Raw genomic sequence first — 24,961 nt, 5'->3', positions numbered from 1 at the left:
TCAATTACTTGTTTCTTCTCTGCTCTTCTTAAAGTTGTACAGATGGATGTGAAAACTTAGAATCTCTCTGCCACGTCTTGATCTTTCCCTCCTGCTTTGCTCTACTGACCTCTGCAGTGTGTTTTGGAAAAGACCCCAACCCACCCTCCACCTCATCCCTTCCTCCTCTGTCTGAATTCATTCTTCTGTTTAACTCACCTGCTTAGTTTATTTTTATGATTCATTCACTGATTCAAAAAACCAGGCTTCCAGGTGGTGCCAGTGGTCAAGAATCCACCTGCTATTGCAGGAGACGCAGGTTTCATCCCTGGGTCAGGAAGATCCCCTGGAGGAGGAAACGGCACCTCTCTCCAGTACTCTTGCCTGGAGAATCCCAAGGACAGAGGAGCCTGGCAGGCTACAGTCCATGGGGTCACAAAGAGTTGAACACAACTGAGCACCTTCACTGCCTCTGCCCACCTCTGCACTGTGTTCTGGAAAGGACCCCAACCCACCCTCCGCCTCATCCCTTCATCCTGTCTGAATTCATTCTTCTGTTTAACTCATCTGCTTATTTTTATGACCCATTCACTGGTTGCCAAGGACTGTCTGAGGAACATATTTTAGATCCCCAGGTAGTTTTTGGAATTGCACGTCCTCCAATCAAAGGGCACTGGATTTGTCGCTTTGTTTAGAGTGTTTTTCCGCAAATTCGTAGGAGTTGACTGTCTGCTCGCCTTTGTTCCTTCCTGTGGCTTCGCTGGTTCAGTCCCAGGCAGCCTGCTTCTGCTGACCGTGAAGAAGGCTAGAACACAGCCTACGTGAGGGAGGTTGGTAGCTTGCTGTCTGTGCCTGAGGGCTCGCCACCCCATTGGGGATCTGTAGCTATTTATGGTTTCGTGGTCTTCTCTGGCCCAACGCCCACATTCAGTGCTCTGGCCTGAGAACAGCTGCTGTTGCTGCCTGCTGCCTAGGCCAAGTGGGGACAGGCCAGACTATCCAGCCATCTCCCCAAGGAATCTGCCCGAGATTCTCTACCAGTCTGGGGCTCCCCTGTAGTCCTCCATTTCTATAAAGCTATGTTCTCCTCTGGTCTTCTATATCAGATCCTGTTTCCAAATCTCAGAAATTCCCCCAGAAAACACTGACTTTGGTTTTGCAGCTATTATATTTCATTTTCTTTACTGTCACTGTTTTGAACTTGGGGAGGAAAACAAGACAAAGGTACTTTCTCAATCTAACCATCTTTATCCAACTTCCTTTTTAAATTGGCATTTATTTCAACTCTGTTGAGTGGTCAACCTATGTCTTGGAGATTAAGTCTGTCTAAACTGCTAGACATTAGTCTCAATACTCAAAAAGAGGCTTTATGTATTTAATTCCGGTATCCCCCATAAATGCTATAAGTAAAGTATAAGGAAAGTGTTATGGATTGAGGGTTCTACCTGAGTGAAGGCATTCAAATTGACCTTGAGGAATAGAACTGCACATGTAGAGACAGGTGTTTAAGAAGGGAAGCGCAACAACCAGCTACCTTGGCTTGAAATATGGAATTCATGACAAAAGTTAGTCACTTAAAGTGACAAGAGAAAATATGTCAGATTCTTCTGCTTTTTATTTTTCCTGATAAACTGAATGGAATTTATAGGAGGAAAAAGATTTCCAAAGATTAAAAAAAAAATCTATAGACATAGTAACTATCGGAGATCATTTACCACAAAACCAGGGTCAATGATAAATAAAACCCGTAAATTTCCATTAGAAAGCATGTGTATATAGACAGAGACCATGTACTGCTGCTGTGTGTGTGGGGACACACTGCAGAAACATATCACAGATGGAGATCTAACACCAGGCAACTCCTACTGCCATGTGATACATAATTTGAGAACTATATAGGTAAACTCTTCATTGATACCACCCAGACACTATTTAAGTTATTTAACAGACATTAGATAGTTTATTACAAGAAAGTTCAATCTAATACTTCAGAAACTATTCACACGGTACTTTTGGGAAATTGCTCATTCGTTGAACATTTTCTGTACAACTATTCAAGATTCTTGAGTAGCATAATTGTGGGGACAAAGGGTGGCCCTCTATCTAGGCAGTCATTTCTGCCTTTTTGAAAAATAAAAACATTTGATATTAAGATGACTTATTTATATTTGAAAAATTCTAGCTGAGAAACTGGAGACCAAAGGAGTTAAAACTGTTTAGTCGAGAGGAGTCAGTAAGAGTCTTATCTTTATCCTTAAGGGACATAGATATTTTAAAAAATTATTTTTAATTGCAGGATAGGATAATCGTTTTACAATGTTGTGCTCATTTCTGCCATACATCAATATGAATCAGCCAAAGGTATACATGTGTCCTGTCCCTCTTGAACCTCCCTCCCACCCTGACCCACCCTCTAGATTGTCACAAAGCACCAGGTTGAGCTCCCTGCATAATATAGCAACTAGGGACAGATCTTTTAAGAGGTTGCAAAATGTGTTTTAGAGGATGGGACTAGAGCTTCCTTAAGACACTTCACTGTTTGGTCAAAAGATGACCAAAAAAAAGTATTTCAAAAATATTTTGAAAGCTGTATTATTTACATCTCATAACACAAAAACAGTAAAGAAAACTCATGTTCTTTTTTGGACATTGACCTAATAATTAAGAAAAAAGTATTATGAATTTAGCTTTTATTCAAAATTAAATAAGCAAAAGCAAAATTTTTAAGAAACTTTTTACAAATTACTTACATAAAAGAAAGTTAAGAGGGACAGTCACAAGTCTGCAACAAATAATTACAAAAGTATCTAGGGCAGCATGAATACAGACCATGTCACAGCATAGTGACCTAACTGTGATATGAATAAGGCATAACTAACATTTGCACCAAGACCAGGATTAAAAAAAAAAAACACACATACTTTAAAAGCTTAGTTCTACATTAAGCTTCTTCTCTTCCCTCAGATCCTTAATGGGTTTATACTATGTAATTTTTTTAAACACATCATGTCAAACTATAAATTACACAGATGGGCAGTTAATGTGAAAAGCCCCCCCGCCCCCCCGCTAAAATGTACAAACGAACTGGTACTGAACTGAGTTCTCCATTTACCTTTATGTACAGTTAAGTGTAAACCATATTTTCACAGTTTTAAGTGTTTTATGAATAGATGCACAGTACCAAGTCAGGTTTGCAGTTGTTCCTGAAAACTGGCTCTAGGTTCTGCATCCGATGCCCGTCGGCTGTTGGGATGCAAGTATTTACATAAATAAGAAACTGTGTCATAGTCAATGGTCAAGACGGTTCAGCAAGAGCGGTATTTCCGACAAAGAGTGATACTCGATACCATAGCTTAAATACTTGTGCAAAGTAAGCATTAGGACAGAGAAATCTGAGGCAAATTCAATTTGCAAAAACTTATGTATCGCTACTGTTGTAAACTTGGGCAATAAATGACCCTCGGCAAGTACTGCTCTCTATGGCTTTTTTTTTTTTTCTTTTAAAATTTTAAAGCCAGAGAAAATGCACTCATACTACTCACACGTGCAGAGACACACACACGCACACACCCACCCCACATACACACACACAGTTCTCATTTCATTTAGAGTATGGTACATAGTGCAACTTCATCACAATGTAGAGGTTTAACACACATTCGGTGTGTGTTTTTCTGTGCAAGTTCTTAGTGGTCTAAATCCTAGTTGAAGGTATTCATTTGCAGAACCACATGACTCAGGAGGTTGAAGAAAAAAACAAAAAACGAACAGTTTCCTTACATTTCTTAAACCAGCACTGGATGTGCAAAGGCAGCGGACAACCTGGCCGTCACCCCAGCCAGATTAGGATAATTTTAGAGGAGGATCCAAGCAGTTGGTTACTTAGATTGGTCTCTGGAAAAATAAGTCAGTATATGCTGTATCTTTGTCAACCGTTCTTTCAAAGACTTCATTGACAAGACCGACAGCTGATAGCGGGGGTCAACAGGAAGGACAGCAAGAAGCCACCAACACCAGGCCGGTCCATTAGGGATTGCCTAAGAAGAACCCACATTTTATAATGTTAACAAAACAAGTAGTTATGTAGGCCCAGCAGCAACATACCACCACCAAGCTAATCTGGATTGAGCAGTTCACAGTGTCAGATTCTCTAAATAAAATCTCCCTACTGGTTTCCATCGTGGCTGTAGCAACTATTACATTCCCACCAACATTCCCTTTTCTCCACTCTCTCTCCAGCATTTGTTATTTGTGGCCTTTTTAAATGATGGCCATTCTGACCTGTGTGAGGTAGTACTTTTGATTTCCTCATTGACCGATTGGTTTTTTAGTAGCATACTGTTCAGTCTCTATTTAATCATTCTCACTTCTTTTCTTGTAGTTGATTTCTGATTTCTATACTCTTATTTGTTGAAAGAGGTTAGTTCTGTGCCCTGCTATGTGCACTTGAAGAGAATGAATTTTTTTTTTTTTTTTGGATGTCTATTCAAAGAAGACTTTTCACTATTTCTTTTAGGATAGGTTTAGTAATTGCTGTATTCTTTTTACTTTCCTGAGAAATTGTCTTTCATTCTATTCTAAATGATAATCTTACTGGGTCGAGTATCCAGTAGGACACCCAGTACTGGGTTGAGTAACCTTGCAGGTTCTTCCTTTCAGGGCTTCGAATGTATCTCGCCACTCCTTTCTGGCCTGCAGTATTTCTGTAGAGATATCAGTTGATAGCCAAATGGAGGGGGGGGGGGGGGCGTCCCCTGTAATAAACTGTTTCCTCTTGTTACCTTTAGAATCCTTACACTTTTGCCATTTTAATTATAACATGTCTTGGTGTAGGTTTGTTTGGGATCCTCTGTGCTTCCTGTACCTGGAGATGTGTTTCCTTCTTTAGATTTGGAAAGTTTTCAGTCATAATTTCTTCAAATACATTTTTGATCCCCTTTTCTCTTTCATTCCCGCCTGAAATCCCCACTTAATTTTATCCCATAGGTATCTTATATTGCTTTTTTTTTTTCATTTGGTTTCCTGTCTGCTGTTTTGTTTGGGTAATTTCCATTATTCTGTCTTCCAGAACACTTATTCTTTTCTTATTCTCACTTCATGATTCATTCTGCTATTCATTGCCTTCAGCTTAGCTTTCATCTCAGCAAATGAGTTTTCTAATTTTTCTCAGCTCTTTATAGTTTCTAGTTACTTTCTAGAACAATCTGCATTTATGTTGATAGCCCTTCTTAATTCCTTCAATTATTTTCACTGCCTCCTTTCTGAACCTGGTGTCTACTAGACTGAAGAGGCCTCTATTTCATTGTTCTCTCAGGGAATTCGCTTGGATCTGTTTACTGTGAGTGCCTCCTCTGCGTCTTCATTTTACTTACAATTTCTCTTACTCTGGGTTTAGGAGAAACAACTAGGCACTGTAGTCTCAGATGGCTATTTACAAGTGGGAGCACCCCTGCACAGCTTGTGTGGGTTTAATAGATTTTGGCTGGAGCACTGTTTGGTTTGGACGCCCGCTGCCTCTTTCCTCAGGCTGACTGGTCGTCGCCCCTCAGTGGGGGCGCGCAGGCACGCGGCTCGTGGATGCTTCTGGAAGGGCGGGGGTTGGCGCCCAATCAGGAAACCCTCGGCGGCGGCAGCGAGTGCGGCCACCTCCGGAGTCCGGGACAGCGGTCGCAGCTAACACCCCCGGAGCTCGTGTAGTCAGCCCCTACTGCCTGAGAGAAGCTCCTGTGGTGGTCCTGCGCTCCCCAGCGAGGGCGCCCTGCCTCTCTGGCAGCCAGGCTTCTTTCTGTGCTCCCCCGGCAGGGGACACCACACCCCAGCCCCTTCAGGCTCTCCCCAGGCAGCCAACCGCCGTCCTCCTCGCAGGGTCTGACCTCCGAAGCGCCCTCTTTTCCCCGCTGGTCTCCCTGCCACTGAGGGACCTCCCAGGAACCGTTCCTCCGTCACGACTCCCTCCCAGGGCCGCAGGTCCCATCCCAATTCCCTTCGCTTTTTTTTTTTTTCTTTCCTGCCTGGTTATATGAGGATTTGTTTGCCTCTTGGAAGTCTTTCTGCCAGCATTCAGTACGTGTTCTGTAAGAATTGTTCCATATGTAGCTGTAAGTTTGATGTGTCTGTGGGATCTTGATCCGACCTCCCATGTCCCACATTTGATTCCATATCCCTCCTTCTGAAAAATCCTCACTATAGGGGCTTTCTCCTTCTCTGACACTCACTCCTAACAGACATCTCAGCTCACACCTGTTTCCTTTCTCTTCCTATATAAGATGCAGTGGGTACCACTGTGCTAGAAATACACGGTCATGATTCTAACGACAAGACAAAGGAAATGTTGAATAAGATGAAGAAACTTAAAAATCTTCCAATTTAGGTTTACACACAGAGTGAAACTTTTGGAAACAGTATCAAAGTCATCCTACCTGGAGGTTCTCCTCCCGCCCAGGCATTGATCCAAAGTGCTGAAGAATCTGGCTTCGAAATCTGTCTCTTAAATTCTGAAACCAGCTGCAGGCTTGAGAGTAGACCAAATCGTGAAGCTGCCGGAGGTTCTCTATTTCATCTTCATTCTCAACCTAGAAATACAACAGTAAGATGTCTGTATTTAGTCTTCCCATCCACACTACCAATGTTATAGAAGTGGCGGGAAAATATTTAAAAAGGAATACCTGTTCCAATGCTGGATTAGAGTTATTTTTTTAAAACTTTCCATTTGTTTATAGCTGATTAACAATGTTGTGACAGTTTCAGGTGGCCAGCAAAGGGACTCAGCCATAGGTATACACATATCCACTCTCCCCCAAACTCCCCTCCCATCCAGGCTGCCACATCACATTGAGTAGAGTTCCCTGTGCTCTCCAGGAGGTCCTTGTTGGTTATCCCGTTGTAAATAAACCAGAGCGTACATGTCAATCTCAATCTCCCAAACTATCTCTTCCCTCACATTCTTCCCCGCCCCTGGAAACCGGAAGTTCATTCGTCTCATTTCTTTTTAGATTCCACATACAAGGGATGTCATATGATACTTCTCCTCCTCTGTCTGACTGACTTCACTCAGTAAATAATATTCCATTGTAGATATGTACCACTTCTCTGTTGATGGGCATTTAAGCTGCTTCCATGTCTTGGCTATTGTAAACAGTGATGCAGTGAACACTGGGGTGTATGTATCCTTTCAGACCATCTTTTTCTCTGGGCATATGGTCAGTATTATTCTTATGAACACTGTAAACCTCACACACCATACATTTCTGCCTCGCACAGTACCAATAGGCCAGACTAAAAAAAGACAGCAAGGCCTGACCTCCCAGCACTGCTAACCTGGCCTTGCTGAGTTAGCAGTACAACACTGCAGAACCCAACTAACAGCCCCAAGCTGGGAGGGGTAAGATGGAGAGTGAGTTCTCAGATAAAGGTCTACAGGGACTGGGAACTCATCTCTATGGATCAAGGGCCTTTGAAAGCAGTGGAACAAAAAAGCAGAAGAATACAGTTGCTACAATGAAAGGAAAGATTGGGGGAGGTCTCAGGTACAGATCTGCTGTAGCAAAAGTAGGAAGAGAACAGAGGAAAAGCGTAATTACAACTTTTACCAGGGAGTTGGGTCAAAAAAACAAAACAAAAGATGCAATAACTTAGCATAATAAAGCCAGAATATCAAACGATAGGGAATACATTATGTAATGATGAAATTCTGCTGTAAAGTCCTACCTTCATCCCCTCTGTATGCCCTTTGGACTACTGGTTCATCAAACTGCAAATACAAAATTAAATGCTTTGGCCTCCAGCCTAAGATCCAAAAGACTAGGCACATAAAACACAGGTGGGAAGACTGAGCATTAACTCATCCATCTCTCTTTAACACACACGCCTATCCCACTTGCTCTGTGCCAGAGAGCACTATATTTCACATACATTAATGCATCTGAACAAATACTGCCTTAGTCAGCCTTTCATATCTCAAGGATGACTCAGTATAAAAACAATGAGAGTCTAAAAAACATCCTGATAAAGGTAAGACTATAGTACACAAGAGACAAAAGAATGTAACTTTTTATTTTTCATCTCAAGTTGTTAAAAAATAACCAAAGATGAAAAAGCATCTGCTTTTTCACAACAATGTGAATGTGCTTAATGCCACTGAAGGGGTATTGGTACAAAAGCAGACATATGGATCAATGGAATAGAAATGGAGAGCCCAGAAATAAACCCAGAAACCTACAATCTTTGATAAAGGAAGCAAGGGGTATTGGAAAAGTTGGACAGCCACATACCCTCTCACCATACAGAAAAATAAACTCAAAAAGCCTTAAAGATTTAAACCTAAGACATGACACCATAAAATTTCCTAGAGGAGGTCATAGGCAAAACATTCCCCTAGGTGTTAAGTCAGTCTCCCAAGACAACAAATAAAAAGACACTCATCACTGCTAATTATTAGAGAAATGCAAATCAAAACTACAATGAGGTACCACCTCACACTGGCCAGAATGGCCATCATTAAAAGTCTGTAAATAAAAGGGAACCCTCCTTCATTATAGGTGGGAACGTAAGTTGGTACCGCTACTATGGCAAACTGTATGGAGGTTTCTCAGAAAACTAAAAATGGAATTACCGTATGATCCAGCAATCCTACTTCTGGGCATACCTCCTGATAAAACTATAATTCAAAAAGATACATACACCCCTATGTTCACAACAGCACTGTTCACAATAGCCACGACATAGAAACAGTGAACGGATAAAGATGTGGTAAACACTGCTGATGTATAACCAACAAGGTCTTACTGTATAGCACAGGGAAATCTACTCAATATTGTGTGGCAGCCTGAATGTGAAGGGCGTTTGAGGGGAAATGGGTGTATATATAGCTATGGCTGATTCCCATTGCTGTCCACTTGAAACTATCACAATATTGTTAATTGGCTATACTCCAAAATCAAATGAAAAGTTAAAAAAAGTGGTACATACACACAATACTACTCAGCCATAAAAAACTTAAAAATGCCATTTGTAGCAACATGGCTGCAACTACCGTAAAGTGAAGTAAGGCAGAAAGAGAAAGACAGATACCATATGATATCACTTACATGTGGAATTCAAAATGACACAGATGAACCTATGGAACAGAACCATGGATACAGAGAATACACTAGTCGTTGCCAAGGGAGAGGGGACCGGTGGAGGGATGAAGGGAGAGGTTAGCAGCGGTTAGCAGATATAAGCTTTTATATACAGAATGGATAAACAAGGTCCTACTATATAGCACAGAGAATTATGCTCAGTATTCTATAATAAAAATGGAAAATATTTACATTTTTTAATATTTTATGTATAAATGAATCACTTCACTGTTCAGAAATTAACACTGTAAATCAACTATACTTCAATTTTTAAAATCTTGATTAAAAAAATAAACATGTTACTTGTTAAAACTATTACAAAAGAAAAAAGTATCTAGTTTCCAGCCTTATAAAATTCAAGGGGTCAAACCATGAACTTTGGTAAACAAGGAATGATAAAAATCATGAGTTTGGTTAGAAAAAGGAGCTAAAAAGCTGGCAGAAGTTTTAAAGTTATGGAATTTCCTTGCAATAACAGAATCTAAAATGTTATTGAAAGACAGAAAACAGAAGTACAACACCAAGGGAAAAAATACCCTTGATATAAAAAACAAATTTGAGAAGCTTTCCCAGAATGAACAAGAAATCATTACACAGATGAAGCACTAAGATGAAGAAAAATTATTAGACATTCCTAAAACTACAACATACAGAATTCAGTTGTCTAAACATCAAATCCCTAACACTTTCAATATTCTATCATACTGTCATATTTGTATTTCATATACATATATGGTCAAGGAATTTTGTCAGCAAATACAATATATGGAGATGTAAATTAGTTTTACAAAGAATATCACCTTTAGGAAATGAGTCCATTAATCAAATATGCTAAGGCACAGACTATATCAATCAACTCAAAATTCCAACTCAATACTTCTAGCTCACTGCACAAAGTTTTCCCATAGCATCTTTATAATAAAATAGGATAGGCAGTATCAGATTTAATGAAGTTCATCAGCAGAGAAGCTTATCAAGAGTGCAATGATAAAACACAGCACTTGAAGCTAGAAAGCTGGCTTTAAATTATCGTCTTGGCCTGAATCCTACTTTCCTTACCTGCTATCTGACTTTTGAAAATTCAGTGAGCTACTGTTTGTAGAAATGCCCAATGCTAACACTCAGTAAGTGCTGCTTGGGACGATCAAGCAGACCAATGAACAACTGATAATACAAGATTTTCTGATTTTTATAATTTTCTAATGCCCTTCCAAAGAAAACTGCCTTTAATTTGATACTTATAATCTCTCAAATCATTTTTCTGGTACCTAAACTAACTGCAGATGCTAAAGCGGGTACTAGAAATATCAAAAGGGTAGCATTAACCCTATTCAAGAAAATTATTACACTAACCCTCCCCAGGTAAGATATCACCTATAATTATACTGACAGTACTGTATCTGTGATGGTCTATAGAGTTTGTGTGTATGTTATCACTGAGGTTATCTTAGGCATATCTTAATATATATAGAACCATTCAAGGATTTCATGTTTACCTTTACATCAAAGTTCAATCTACTGCTGACTGTATCAGCTTTGACTACCAATTAATTTAAAAGGGCAGGAATTAGCAGGTTTCATAAGTCAGATTGGAAGTTCCATTCAACACCCTGCTTTTGTTAAGTAACTACCATTCAGCTACACATGTGACTACATTCTAGGCACGGTGGTGGGTGTCAAGGCAGTAGAAATGAACAAAGTCTAGGTTATGGTCTCCCAAGTTCTCTTGGAACTCACAGTGATTAAGAGCAAGATGATATGAAGGTCCACCTGAAACTGTCACAACATTGTTCATCAGCTATCCTCCATCATAAAATAAAAAGTTTAAAAAAAAAAAAAACAAAAAACGAGAAAAAGGTAACGGAACTAATTTGCCTAAGTACTGATGAGGGTCTCTAACAGGAAGAACTGGTTAACGTGCCTAGAAAACTGCAGGCCTGTACAATGCCTAGGACAGAGTACACCAATGCTGAAAAAGGGTAGGTTTTAATACCTTAATATCTTCCAGGTATTCAATGTCTGCAGTGCAATATCCATCTTTCATTCCTCTTTTTAAAACCCTAAACCGCTTTCCTCCAACGGTATCGACCACAGACCTTCCATCAGGCAAGAAATGTACATTTCTAATTTGTAGCATACAACCATAATCTGCAAAACTAAAAGAAAAACTCCAGTTAGTACCCAAAGTTCAAGCCACAAGCACGCATGTTCTCAGCAATATTCACAGATTATTCAAGAATCAATAAAAACATTTAGACAAAAAGCATACCTATTCTGTGTATCACTGACGCACATCCCAAACTGTTTAGTTCCAGTCTGTATACTTCTTCGAATCATCAATCTGTATCTTGGCTCAAATACATGAAGAGGGCAAGGCACAGTGGGATAGGCCATAGTGCAAACAAATATTGGAACATTCTTGGTCAAGCTGAAGAAGAAAATTGCATTATTGTATATCAGAAGATACAACAAAAATGAGCGAAATTTTCAGTAAGTAATAGAAAACAAAAATTTACTCTAAAAGCAGGTAATTTTTATTCTTGGAAGGAATAAGAATCAGCATCCCCTTCATTTAAACTTATGTTGATACAATATTAATCCTAAAACTGTTTGTAATCCTCTTACAAGTAAATTTGAATTTACAAAGTTATCACTCAGAGCTATGTACTTTTATGAAAAACAAAAGCAATTGATTATAACTATTTTATATTAAAAATCTGTTTAAAATATTTGTAACATGACAGAGTTATTATCCATAAAACACTCTTACTCTTAATAATAAGTGAGCTCCTGCAAAGGACAAAAACCACATCTTTAAAAATTTTTAGTCACTAACGTATTTTCTCACTAACAAAAGCAGGTAATTCAATGGCATAAATTTTTTTCCAGATAATTAAAATGATGCATTTTAATTCCCAGATTGGCAGGAAATATGAAGGATAAAGGCAGCGCTCAGTTTCTCATTAATCTAGAGAAACCCTTTAGCAAGGGTAAGGGGAAAAACTGGCAGCTGACGGGGGCAGTTTGAAACAGTACAACCATACCGAAGAAGAATTTGGCTATATACATCAAAAATTTTTTAAAATATTCATATCCTTTGAACCAACAGGTGTACTTTTTCCTGCAAGTATTGTAAGAATGTTCAACGTGTATAGTAGCCAAAACTTAGAAGCAAAAAAGAGGCAACCAGGAAAATAAATTATGATGTAACCATAAAATGAGATACTATATTTAGACTTTAGATTAATGAGAAAAGGAAGGTATTGAATAATAGGAGTAAAATAATCCCATCTTTGTTTCTAATGTATTTCTATATATTAAAATTGGGAAGGATATATGCCAAAATGCCAGTGGTGATTACCTTTGAGTTACAGATTATGGCTCTCCCTCCCCTAACCCCAACTAATATTTTCTACTCTTTCTTCAAAAAGACCACAATGTGAAGTCTATATGTAATACACGTTTAATATACAAGTCCTAATTCCTCTACTTTTAAAACTGTGTTTTATCAACACTAACAACTCTTATGAACATAAAAACGGGGGAGGAAAAACACAACCCAGTATATCTTTTAATTAGCAAAACTTGTAAGCACCAGAGAGTGAGCTACTCTTAAGAAAACAGCCCATTTAGTACACAGCAAGATTCCTGAGGCTTCTCTCCATCACCCAGCTTCCCTTGCATCACTACTCCTGTCATTCATAAAGTCCACTCTTTGTGGGGGGTCTGGTCCTGGCATTGTGTTTAAGTATTTCAAAAACATATCTGAAACTTTCTTGTATCCAGCTTTTTGCAGTGTTGGTCCAAAAGGTGTATAATCCACACATTAGAATATTTTCTATCAACAAAGGCACAATAAAATATCAGTTCCATCAGAAGACAAACCACTATCAACTTCTATAAAGAAAAGATAGAAACCTTTCTTATATTGAAGGCCACCGACTCGATGACATTTGGTGGACACATACTAAAAACAAAAAGTCTGTGAAGCACAGTTACTTTTTTCTTAGTGAGATAAAAAATGTTTATATTTAAAAAAGAAAACTAGAAACAGCATGTAAAAATTACACTTCTGGTCTTCAGTGTCCAGTTAAAAGAAAGTAGGAACAGAAAAGAGTTAAGAAATTAGAAACCCAGTAAAGAAACTTGGAGACTGAAGAAAAGGGTGGAAGAGGTCAAGTCATGGAAGGAAGAGAAAAGAAAAGCGTGAGAAAGCAACACGGAGAGCAACAAAACCAGGTCCAGATTACCCAGCCCTGATCAGCTTTTTATGTGCTCCCGGTAGTACCCTGTACCACGGAATCCCAAAGTTACACCAGGTTTTCCACCTTCCTGATACTAAGTCGAGTATATGAACGGTCAGTATCTTCATTGAGAATTTAGCCCCTAAGTCACCCCTTCCAATTTCCGTCTCAGGTCTCAAGGTCCCACCCCTTGCAAACGATTGGCTACTCCCCCTGCCAATCCAGGCCACTTACCCTCTACTTTCTCCGGTGGGCGGGGACTGATGGTTGAGGGCCGCAGGTCCCAGCAACCACCTCCACCAGCCTGATGTCCCTGGGGGAGCCCCCCACCCCCACCTAAAAGACTGCTTCAGTGTGGAGAGCTGTCAGGAAGTCACTCCAAACAGAACATCTGAAGTTACCAAATAAACCTGAACACTTCTGAGTGTTGAAGACAGGGGAAATTAACCAATATTTGTTTACGATATGCCTCTGACTAGACTGGGGTGAACTCCAGACAGAACCCAGCTGGCTGTGAGGAGGATTCTCCTCATTATTTCAAAGGGTAGTAGTTTGATTTGATTATGTTAATTTGTATGAGAAGAAACTTACTGTGAGAGTTCAGCAGTTTCTTCATCATATATTTTTTTTCTCTCAGACAGCTCATCAGGCAGATACTTCACTATTAAATCTTCCAACAGCTGTGTGACACAGTACCTCCTATCTGCTAGATACTGAAAGACAATATTATTTTACATTCCAGCACTTTTTTTCCCCTACAGTGCAAAACAGGTAAAACAGTTTAACTGATATAGTAAAGCCTTTATTACATATTTATACAGTCAGTTCTGAATTCATTAGTGAGGGGGAACAGTACAATGGATGATGCTAAACTGGAAAACCTGCCTGAAGCTTAGCTCAAGAGCATTCAAGACACGTCTGCAACCTGAAACAAGTTCTGCATAAGATGACCCTTGTCTTGCTATGATCACACACCATTAAGAGCAGTCAGCACTGCTCCTGCTGTCTCCCACACCAAAGGTAAGTTCCTTCTGACAGTGCATGTGTATCTGAAATTAGCATTCTAATTGAGAAACAAGGAATAAAAATAATGCATTTGCCTTATTTAAGAAAAGCAAAGCTGCTCCCTTTTTTTGTTCCCCATTTCAGTGGCAGAGTTTCCAGATAACTTTTCTTTCAGATTTTTCTTCTGTTGTCATCCCACGATGACTACGGATGCCCTTATCAAGAGGCTGCTTTTCCTATGTGAGCCACCCTCTGGGTAAGGTGGTCCATTTGTGCCACTCCCATAATGCTCTGAACGCTAACACCCTGATACATTTTTGTGTTACTTTCTCTTCCAACTGCCAAAAGCCATCTGACTATCCTTCAAGGTCTGGCTGCAATTTTACCTTTTGCATAAAGTGTTCCTTAATTATTTTTCTGTCTCCTAGGAATAACCTTTAATGTATAGAAGGCAGCTACCATACCCTGCACTATATTAGCTGGACAGAGATATATTATATCTCTGCAACTAAACTAACAACTGCATAGGGCCAGGGACCAAGTTCAGAGTCTGTACACACAATTCTGAACAAACATATATGTATCTGTGTGTATGTATATATATGTCCAATGCCAATTTGCTTAATAAAAGTAATGAGGAAAACTCTTGTGAGACAACCACAAGATAAAGAGAAACCAGCTTTTCCTCTAGATCCAGCAAAAATAAGGGTTTTGTCAGTATCTAATGAAGTACAGAGTAGAAAATATGAATGGTGGGTAAATGGCTTATACTTGTGGTTTTTAAACTTGAGCATGAACCGTGGCTTGTTAAAAATGTAGACTGCTGAGCCCTCACCAGGGTTTCTGATTTAGTGGCTCTGGGGAAGGGTCTGTGAATCCGTATTTCTAACAAATTCCTAGGGGATATAGATGCTGCTGGTTGGGGGACCATACCTTGAGAACAACTGGGCTATTGACTGGAGAGATGTACTCTTGAGCAGATAATATATACATATACATAGATAACTTGAGTTTATTATAAAATTAATCAAATTAGAGATATAAAAGCAATTTCAAATTAATAAAGATGTTTTAAAACTTAAGACTCATGTATTAAATTTGGGAATATGGCCTCTCTTCCATTACTGGTAAGAATCTAAATTTCTACATTACTTGGGACCTAGGCAATCTGGCAATTGGTTTTAAGAGCCTTAAAATATATGGCCTTTGATTCAGTAATTCTCCCAGGAATTTATCCTAAGGAAAGAGTCAAAGACACTGACCATAGTATACTTTAAAAAAAAAAAAAAAACTTAAATGCTCCAAAACAGAACAATGTTGTATCATTGGACTAGTATGCTGCTATGAAAAATCACATCTTGAAATGCATTCAGATGAAAAAATGAGCAAAATAAGTAGGAAGAGCAGAAAACTAGAGCATATCCATTTGTCCGTGTAAATGTATATTTAGACTTTACCAATTATACATGGTGTCTTCAAGTCAGGACAAAGGATAAAGTTGTTTTTAAATAGTATGTTAGTTACGTTTTTAAATAACATCGTAACTCTTGTTTTCCTTAGAAATTCAGACATTCAAGGTGCAATAACTCTAAATTTAAAGCATAGTAAGTATATAAGCATATCTGAAAACTCTGAAAAACCAGGAAAGATAGCATGTTTTAGACTCTGTTTTCAGATAAGCTACTCTAAAAGTTGGAAATGTGAAACTCTTTAAGAATAAAGATTTTAGGTTTCCCAACTGTAAACATTGTTTTTTGTGTTCTACTACATATAGGGTTGCTATGTTGTATGAAATGTAACAATACATATACATGCTATGTACAGAGCTATGCTTTTTACATAGGAAATAAAAATAGCAAAATGATTTTCATCAAATTTTTACATCGTATTTGCAAGACACTTTTTTTCTTAAAATCTAGAGACAGAATCACTCTCTTGGATCAATCTACCACTGCAACAAGAATTCTAAGGCTCTGGCCTCACCTTTGAGGACATCAAGCAGGACTGAAGAGGGTGCTGCCCTCCCACTGGTTACAGAAGAGACCCACCTGAGATCCAGCTGTTTTCCTAGTGCAGGTGATCAGTGCAGACCACCTGCCAGACAAGGAGGGGTGTGGGAAGCTGTGCCTCCCGCTCCTTGCCAGGCTGCCACTTTCTACAACTGCGCTGTCCAATGTGGGAGCCACTACTCACACGTGCCTACTTAAATGTAAATTAATTAAAAGTAGTCCCTCCCACACATGTGGCCAATAGCTACCATATTGGACAGCATAGATACAGAGCATTTCCATCAATATAGTAAGTTCTGCTGGATAGAATTGGTTCAGATGTTAAAGGGATTGACTGAGGCCTAAAATTCAACCTTTTAAAAATGGGGGTGGGCTGCAGGGCAGTTGAGATTCCCCAGTACTGTCATTAAAATCAACATATTCCTGACCAGGTACTTGATCACACCTCATCTGTTTAAAAAATTAAGTATGGGGATTCAGTCTTCAGACTCTGCTTTGTCCCACCCTCTCCAAACTCACCTTCCTCCAATAGTAGCAGATGGGTAAAGAGTATGTATAATGTAATTTATTCTGAACCTAATAATCATTATTTCTATGGCTAAATAGAAATCAAACCATGTTGCTACACTGAAGAGCAATAAACAAATACACAAATGCTTACCTCTTTTAAGCTTTCTTTGCAAAGAGGACAATATGGTGTGTGATCTAAACAACGCTCAAGACAGTTCTTACAGAATGAATGTCCACAAGGGGTTGTCACTGGCTCAAAAAACAACCTGAAATCAACCGGAATACATGTTTGTTTTCACCATAAGCTGTCCACTGGAAAAACTGAACAAATAATGTAACCATAACACTAGCTTCTGTTTAGAAGAGGAAGGAGAGTTTGACAGGCAGGAGAGGAGGGAAGGAGCAGTGGTAAATGCCAGGTACAGCCTCCTGAACTGGTTAAAAGTTCACCATCATCAGGGGTACCCTGCTTGGAACTATACCGACTAATATAACCACCACTCACAGGGGCTACTGAAGCCTTGAAACGGGGCTGGTCCAAACTGAGATGGGCAGTACTTCTGTATTATTACTTATTCATTTGTTTTTGTATACACTCATCACTTTAAAACTGGTTTTCTTAAAAAGCTTATAAAAGCCTTACTATATGAAATTCATTCAAAATAATCCACTGAATATTACCACTGAATCCTAAAGAAAACTGATGCTCAAAATCAGATGTGATACTCAAACAATATGGAAAAACTAATTTTCCTTACATTTTAGTTATTTCCTAAAACACAACAGTTTGGGAGTTCCCAGTATTGTTAGATGTATAGGTACTTCAGAAATCATCAGGGTCTGTTCCCTTCACCTCAAGATGAAGCAGCCAAGGGTTAGAATCAAGAGACTTGGCTCAGAAATAGCTGGTGTGGCCAGTTCCAGGTGCTTTACACACTTTTCCCTTGCCTCCACCACAATTTATATAAATGGGAAATGTTCTTTCCAAATTATCAGTCTTAGAATTACAAGCATTCACATAATGGAGATCCTTATCCAATGTTACTTAAAAAGGATTTTGGAGTTAAGATACATAAACAAGATAAAATCACATACACACAGTACATCATTGTATTCTTACCCAAATCTAAAACCATGGAGTCTCAGTAATAACATGTATAGCTTTTATAGTACAATTCCTCAGATACTTTTTATATTTTAGTCATTTGATTCTTATAAGACTTAAATATAGCATGGTGGTAAAGACTGCCTGCCAGTGCAGGAGACATAAGAGATGTGGGTTCGATCCCTGGGTTGGGAAGATGCCCTGCAGAAGGAAATGGAAACCCACTACAGTATTCTTGCCTGGAGAATTCCATGGACAGAGGAACCTGGTGGGCTACAGTCCACCGCGTCGCAAAGAGTCAGACACGACTGAAAGACTGTGTACTTGTGCACGTGCACACGTGCGCACACACACACACGCAAATCCTAACACCACTTTCTAAGTAAGTGAAAAGTCAAAGTTAGTTGCTCAGTCATGGTAAAGAAAAGGAATGGGCCCACCAGGGAAGCCCCTTCTAAGTAAGGAAAAGCTAAATAAGGGTCAGAGATTGTTATTTGCCCAAGATGTGAAAGGAAAACCGAGCACTAAAATTCTTATCTTTTGATTTTTAATTCACTACTCTGTTACTTCACACTGCTTATTCTTAGGGTTCACTTCAGTCGCTCAGTCGTGTCCGACTCTTTGCAACTCCATGGACTGCAGCACACCAGGCTTCCCTGTCCATCACCAACCCCTGGAGTTTACTCAAACTCGTGTCCATTGAGTTGGTGATGCCATCCAACCATCTCATCCTCTGTCATCCCCTTCTCCTCCCGCCCTCAATCTTTCCCAGCATCAGGGTCTTTTCCAAGGAGTCAGATCTTCGAGACAGGTGGCCAAAGTACTGGAGTTTCAGCTTCAGCATCAGTCCTTCCAATGAATATTCAGGACTGATTTCCTTTAGGATAGACTGGTTTTATCTCCTTGCAGTCCAAGGAAGTCCAGTTCTTACAGAGTAGATTACCTTTATCTACTCTGTGCTTTATTTATTTACATTAATATAAAATATTCATCTCATAAAATTTGACATACTTACCTCATGCAGAGAGAACACTCAAAATCTGAGACATCTATTAATTCTTCTGGGACATCACTGTAAGTTAATGAAAACGTACAGACTTCAGTGGGAATTTCTATTAAAACAAAGAGAGGGGGTTATCTTTTTTAGGAAAAAAGTTTGGAAGCCATTCTGAATAAATCAATGTGTTCTGTGTGAATGTAGTGAAATTTTTACCTCCCTGTCTTTTCAGCTTATTTCTTCCATCTTCATTTACAATCACATCCTGGTCTAAGAGAGACAACTTTCTTTTCAGCAGAACACCTTTCTCTTGAATACAAAGTGAGGGTTCCGAGGACACTCTTTTTAAACAGTCCCCTCTGGCAGGCATGTCTGTTGAATTTATAGCCTGTGCTGACCGAGCACGGTTTAGGCTTCCTTTGACAGGCTCTGAAGTGACCTCTGCTATTTCTTCATTCTACAAAAAATGCAACAAATGAGGGTAACTGACTATGTTTTTACTATCCTTATTGCTCTCGCCAAGAACCAAACTGAAATGGAACTGTGATGTCTTGAAAGGTTTATTTTATTGTTCATTTAAAACAAAATCAACTTTTAATTCTAAAACCCTGGCAAGTAAAGGATTTTTGCCAGGACTTAGGGAGCCCTGGACATCAAGCTGACTTCTGTCATAATGAGGTTTAAGTAGTTATGCTAATATAGTTGTTTCTACCACAAGGAAAGTAAGATAAATACAATGTTCTGGTTTTTTCCAGGAGACAAACATTTCTGACATTCAGGTGATGTAACATTGTGATTAATGAGCAGATATTTCACATAAAAGTTTTTAGTGTAAAATAAAAGGTCACAGATGGAATCCTATTAAGACAAGCCTTACTAAGCTGAAAGTACCTACATAGATTTTAGTATTAATATTTGAAACTAGGAAAGTGAAGATCTTGTAAAGAAAATGGATACACTAAGCCTATGACCGTCTCTTCTCACCTCTTACCTGCTCTGGGCTCAGCTCACTGGCAGAGTGAGACTCTTCCATCACTGAAGGAAAACTGAAAGGTTTGTTTTTAATACATGGTAATGAACTCCAGGAAGAGTCCTTCAGGCCTTCTTTTAAGTTTTCAGGTGATAATAAATCACATAAAATCTGTAAGGAAGGTATCATAAAAGAATAATGAAAAATATAAAATATTTTATTAAGGATAATTTACTTACTTAATATTTAAGAGGGCTTCTCTTGTGGCTCTGCTGGTAAAGAATCTGCATGCAATGTGGGAATCCTTGGGTTGGGAAGATCCCCTGGAGAAGGGAAAGGCTACCCACTCCAATATTCTGGCCTAGAGAATTCCACAGACTGTATAGTCCATGGGGTCGCGAGAATCAGACACGACTGAGTAACTTTCACTTACCTCACTCACTCAATATTTAAGAATTTCTGGAAAACTTCATATGGAGTATAAACTATAAAAATATCCAATTACTTTGTTGTACACTTGAAACTAATAATACTGTAAGTTAGCTATACATCAACTAAAAAAAAAAAAAAAAGAAAACTTACAGCTAATATTATTTTTAACAGGCAGGGAAGGAACAGGTTAGGTGAAAAAATCAAGGACTGCCATGTTGATTTTAAAAGTCCTGCCAAAACCAAGGTGTGCCTCCAAGGGGGTCAAACCACATCAAAGAAATGGTTCAAAAGGAAGCTCGGGGGTGATAAGACTGGTGGCCTGAGAAGATGCCCAAGGTAAAGGCTGACGTGTATATATAAGGTTTGTAGAAAGAAGAGATCTTAAGAGAAGTGGAAAATATTTACCTCTGACCATCAGCAAGTCCCATCCTGTCAATATAGTTAATGGTTCATCCCAATGTATATTCTAAGGCTGAACTTAGACTGTTTATGTGAACTTGGACCTTTAACCACAGAACTAAAATTCCATGTGTTTACAGTGAATTTAGCTTCTCCCTGAACCAGTGACCTGTATGGTCAGTCACCACCCCCGGCATTAACGGGGCATCGCATGGCAGCCAGCCCAAACGGAGGCAGCTGCAGTATCTAACCTCTGGGTGCTTCTCTCAGGAACACCTCAAACTCTCCAACAAGGGGATAACAACAGAGGAACAGACTGGCTACAAAGGAATGAGAGGGATTCAAATTTGTTTGCTTGTCAAATAAGCTGTGTGTATATGTACCGCATATACACATTTCTTAAAGTCTCACTTTGGAAGTTTGGTTTTTCAGCTGTCCTATCTCTCAAGGCACAAAAATCAGAATTTTTCACGAATCTTTACAATGTAAATAAAAAGGAAATCTACATGGTATTAATGAAAGTGTGTATCTGTAGGTGCTCAAGCAATAAACCATTTAATGAACAATCACTAAAAAATTTGGCTATGTTTTTACATTTCCCCTGATTAAAAAAAAAAAAAAAAAAGTATTGACTCCTAGGTATTTACTGAAGAGAGATAAAAACGTATGAACACAAAATGACTTGTAAAAGAATGTTCATGGCATCAATTAGAAACAATCCAAATGAAAATCGCCACTAACTGTTAATATCACAAACTGTGATGTGTTCATACCACAGGATACCTGGTGAACAATAAAAAAGTAAAAAATTACCGATGTGTCTCAAAAACACGTTGAGCAAAAAAAGAGTATATACTGTATGTGAAGGTCCAGAACAGGCAGAACTAGTCTGTGGCGCTAGAGTTCTGAGCAGTAGCTCCCTCTGGAAGCACAGAGAAAGGGAATCTGCTGCAGAGGAGATGAGGGAGCTTTCCAGGGTGATCTGAAATAGTCTGTGTCTTGACTGGGGTGTAGTTACATGAATGTATAATTTCTCAAAACTCACTGAACTATAAAACGCCTTTTAGTATATGTAAATTATACCACAATTAACCCAAAAAAAAGAAAAGAAAAAATAGCTCAAGGCAGTAGGTATTTTGCATTCACCTGACCTTACTAACCAACAAATAATTACAGAAAAGTAAGGATACCCAGCAGCAGGGAAAATGCAAAATTATAAGCCCTTATAAAGTCTGCAGTCTCGCCAGGGAGATCACTCTAGCAAAGACAGCACGGTAAGAAAAGACACAACAGTAAACCATTTTTTGTTAAATCAGTGGGCTAGAACATGTATGCAAACAAGCCTTATGGAGGATGTTGGCTTATTCATAAAGCATTTGGAATGCAAGAAAAATTCCAAAGTTCTCTTACTTCAAGGTACATAAGAATCTCCTGAGATGCTTGTTAAATTATACTCTAATTCCAGAGATTCTAATTCCAAAGGTCTGTGGTGGGGCCCAGGAAATCTTTGTGTTTACCATGCAACTGAAATGACTCTGACAAAAAGCCACATGCTGAGAAACACTACAAACGCAATCAACGATGTGGCCTCTTTGGGGGACACTGCAGGGAACAAGATGACTGGGCACTGAAATTGTATTAGGGTAGATTTTCCCAAAACAGTTTTCAGAAACTCTAGTCTTCCCAGATGTTCTGTGAGTAAATCTGGCAAAAGCTGAACGCTGTTGTCATGCTAGCAAAGCAAAAACTCTTTGAGAAGGGCTGAAGAAATCTGTTTGACTGGTTTAACCCAGTGTTTCCCAGAGTCATTTCCTTTTAATTAACACCTACTGACGTACCACTGAAAAAACTCTGGAAAGGGATGTATGGAGTACTGAGAAAATTAAGGCAAAAAATAAATTGAGTGGGGCAGTACTATTGGCAACCACAGAAAGCAAGCAAAGTTGAGACCTGAAATGAAAGGCAAACGAAGCCAATAAAAATTCCTGAGCAGGAACATCATGACAACAATGTTTAATTAAGAATGACTGGTCTGGCTCCCATGGAACAGACTATTAGAGAACATCTAAATTTAACTAGGCAAAAGTAATGCATTTAATACTCTCTCTGAAATGTTCTTATTTCGGTAAGAACTCAGTATGCTAATAAGTATACTGAACCTGAAAACCCCTTGTCAGACGGCTACTAAATCTGACTTATGGACACCCCTTATGTCCTTACCCCGAGATTCTAACTGGCCTTGATAAAAAGACCTCTGTTGTTGGGAAACTGACTGGAAGTGTTACAGTTTGTAGACGGATTACCTTTTCTACTTCTAGCTTTGCAGGTGCGAAATCTTCATCAAGCGCTAAGCACTGAAGAAAGAGTTGTAAGGCATCACCTAGAAACCCAGCATCGTAGAGGACTTTTCCTTTCCTGAAGTAGACCTTCAACAAAAGCACACATACCCAACTGTTAGGGATGGAATTGTTCTTTGAAATACCAATATCATGTAAGGTTAAAAAAAAAAAAGTTCTGCTTGGAAATGTTCATTTTGAAACTCTAAATAACTCTCAGGAGCCCAAAGCATTTTAAAGGCATATTCACACCCTACCCGGGAGATGCACCTCTGATTATGAGGTCCAGAAAATGACTCCAAAGCTACATTTCTAATTATATCCTGTCAATGATAAGTCCAGAGGGTTCTTTTCTGTTTAATGGTTTTAAGAGCTTCCCTGGTGGTTCAGTTGGCAAAAGAGTTCTCCTGCAACACAGGAGACCTGGGTTCGATTCTCGGGTTGGGAAGATCCCCTGGAGGAGGGCATGGCCACCCACTCCAGTATTCTTGCCTGGAGAATCCCACGGACAGAGGAGCCTGGTGGGCTACAGCCCGTGGGGTCTAGCAAGAGTCAGACACGACTTAGCGACTAAACCACTGTCGCCGCCAAAGCTGTCTGTACAAATCATTTTCCCTCGTATTCTTAACACTGATTTGACTTGTATCAACTGGTCATGTCATCATGGGATTCTGATTCATTTTCTTTATTAATTTATAAATTTTAGAGCATACTCACTATATAGTCCTCAAAGGCATAGCTTTGAATGCAGAAAAAAGTCACATTAAAAGATGACTTTTAATTTAAATAACATATATGGGAGATGGACTGATTTGCCTTGACAGTACCGGTAAAAAGGAGAATTCGTAAACCAATTATATAATATATACATGCCGCAACTCTTTTTTCAAAAGAGCATGGGCAAGGCCCCCATCTACCGTATTAAATGACTGCCTCATCACCCAGTTCCCACCACAATGCCTCAGTCAACTGTTCAGCCACAGAACCTCTCCTCTCTCCATTAATAAACCTCCTCCACTGATAACCTCTTTGGGTCCATCTCTGCAATAGGGCCAGGTGTATGTCTTTGAGGAAATGCTGTATATTAAGGTCTTTTTTTTTTTCTGTGCCTCGATTCAAGTTGTTCTCTAGTTAGGAAACAAACATTTCTAATAATAATAATTTATATAAATAAATTCTATATATATAATATATGTATATATAAATATAATAAATTATTATATATAAATTATATAAATAAATAATAAATAATTTCTAATAAATAACTGTCAGATGACATTCATCCACTCAAAATATTGACCTTAGACTTCCAGAACTATTCTACATATTTAAAAGAAATCGCCCAATCCATTTCATTATAACTTACAATCATAATTGAAATCCATATTCCCTACAGTTGAAACTTTTAAATGTATGCAAATGTAAAACAGTAGTTTTACCTCAGGCCAATTTGGCAGTTGAAAGAGAACTGCATTTAAATCTTCTATGGCTGCTTTAAACTCTTGGAGACCAGCATACGATTCAGCTCTGTAGATTTTCAGAGTCAAGTCGCTGGGCTCTGAAATCAATGTTATGAAGGTTTGATTATTTTTAAAAGATTACTGTATAATCCACGGAAACATCATACTAGAGTAAGAACTGACTGAGCGATTCCAGTCAATAACCACAGAAGCAAAGGCAGAGAACCAAGCCCGGTACAGGTGCACCCACTGGCATGTTGAGCTTCTCTAAGTTAGAGCAAATCCTTATGATTAGATTAGTTCAGTGGAGAAAACTCAATTAAAAAAAAAAAAACTGAAAATATTTTATTTTCATAATATGATCACCCCTAAGAAACTGAATGTTTTCCTAACATA

The 24,961-nt window shown here is 38.9% G+C and overlaps 1 protein-coding gene across 1 annotated transcript in view; it reads right to left on the bottom strand.

The window, feature by feature from the left end:
• Window positions 1-2,652: 2,652 nt before the first annotated feature.
• Window positions 2,653-24,961, bottom strand: part of LONRF1 (LON peptidase N-terminal domain and ring finger 1) — a 45,020-nt gene continuing 22,711 nt past the window's right edge. Inside the window, exons 2-12 of the mRNA XM_043454362.1 lie at window positions 24,545-24,663; window positions 23,073-23,195; window positions 19,960-20,109; window positions 19,185-19,425; window positions 18,987-19,083; window positions 17,018-17,132; window positions 13,934-14,055; window positions 11,368-11,526; window positions 11,092-11,254; window positions 6,399-6,551; window positions 2,653-4,016 (exon numbers count right to left, since the gene is read on the bottom strand). Of these exons, the coding sequence (XP_043310297.1) occupies window positions 3,858-4,016; window positions 6,399-6,551; window positions 11,092-11,254; window positions 11,368-11,526; window positions 13,934-14,055; window positions 17,018-17,132; window positions 18,987-19,083; window positions 19,185-19,425; window positions 19,960-20,109; window positions 23,073-23,195; window positions 24,545-24,663 (1,601 nt within the window). The 3' untranslated portion in view covers window positions 2,653-3,857. The remainder of the gene's footprint in view (window positions 4,017-6,398; window positions 6,552-11,091; window positions 11,255-11,367; window positions 11,527-13,933; window positions 14,056-17,017; window positions 17,133-18,986; window positions 19,084-19,184; window positions 19,426-19,959; window positions 20,110-23,072; window positions 23,196-24,544; window positions 24,664-24,961) is intronic.

The sequence above is a fragment of the Cervus canadensis genome, chromosome 31, assembly GCF_019320065.1.
Source record: "Cervus canadensis isolate Bull #8, Minnesota chromosome 31, ASM1932006v1, whole genome shotgun sequence".
Lineage (NCBI taxonomy): Eukaryota > Metazoa > Chordata > Mammalia > Artiodactyla > Cervidae > Cervus > Cervus canadensis.
The sequence above is the reverse complement of the archived record's forward strand: the minus strand, read 5'-3'. Positions and strand labels throughout refer to the sequence as shown.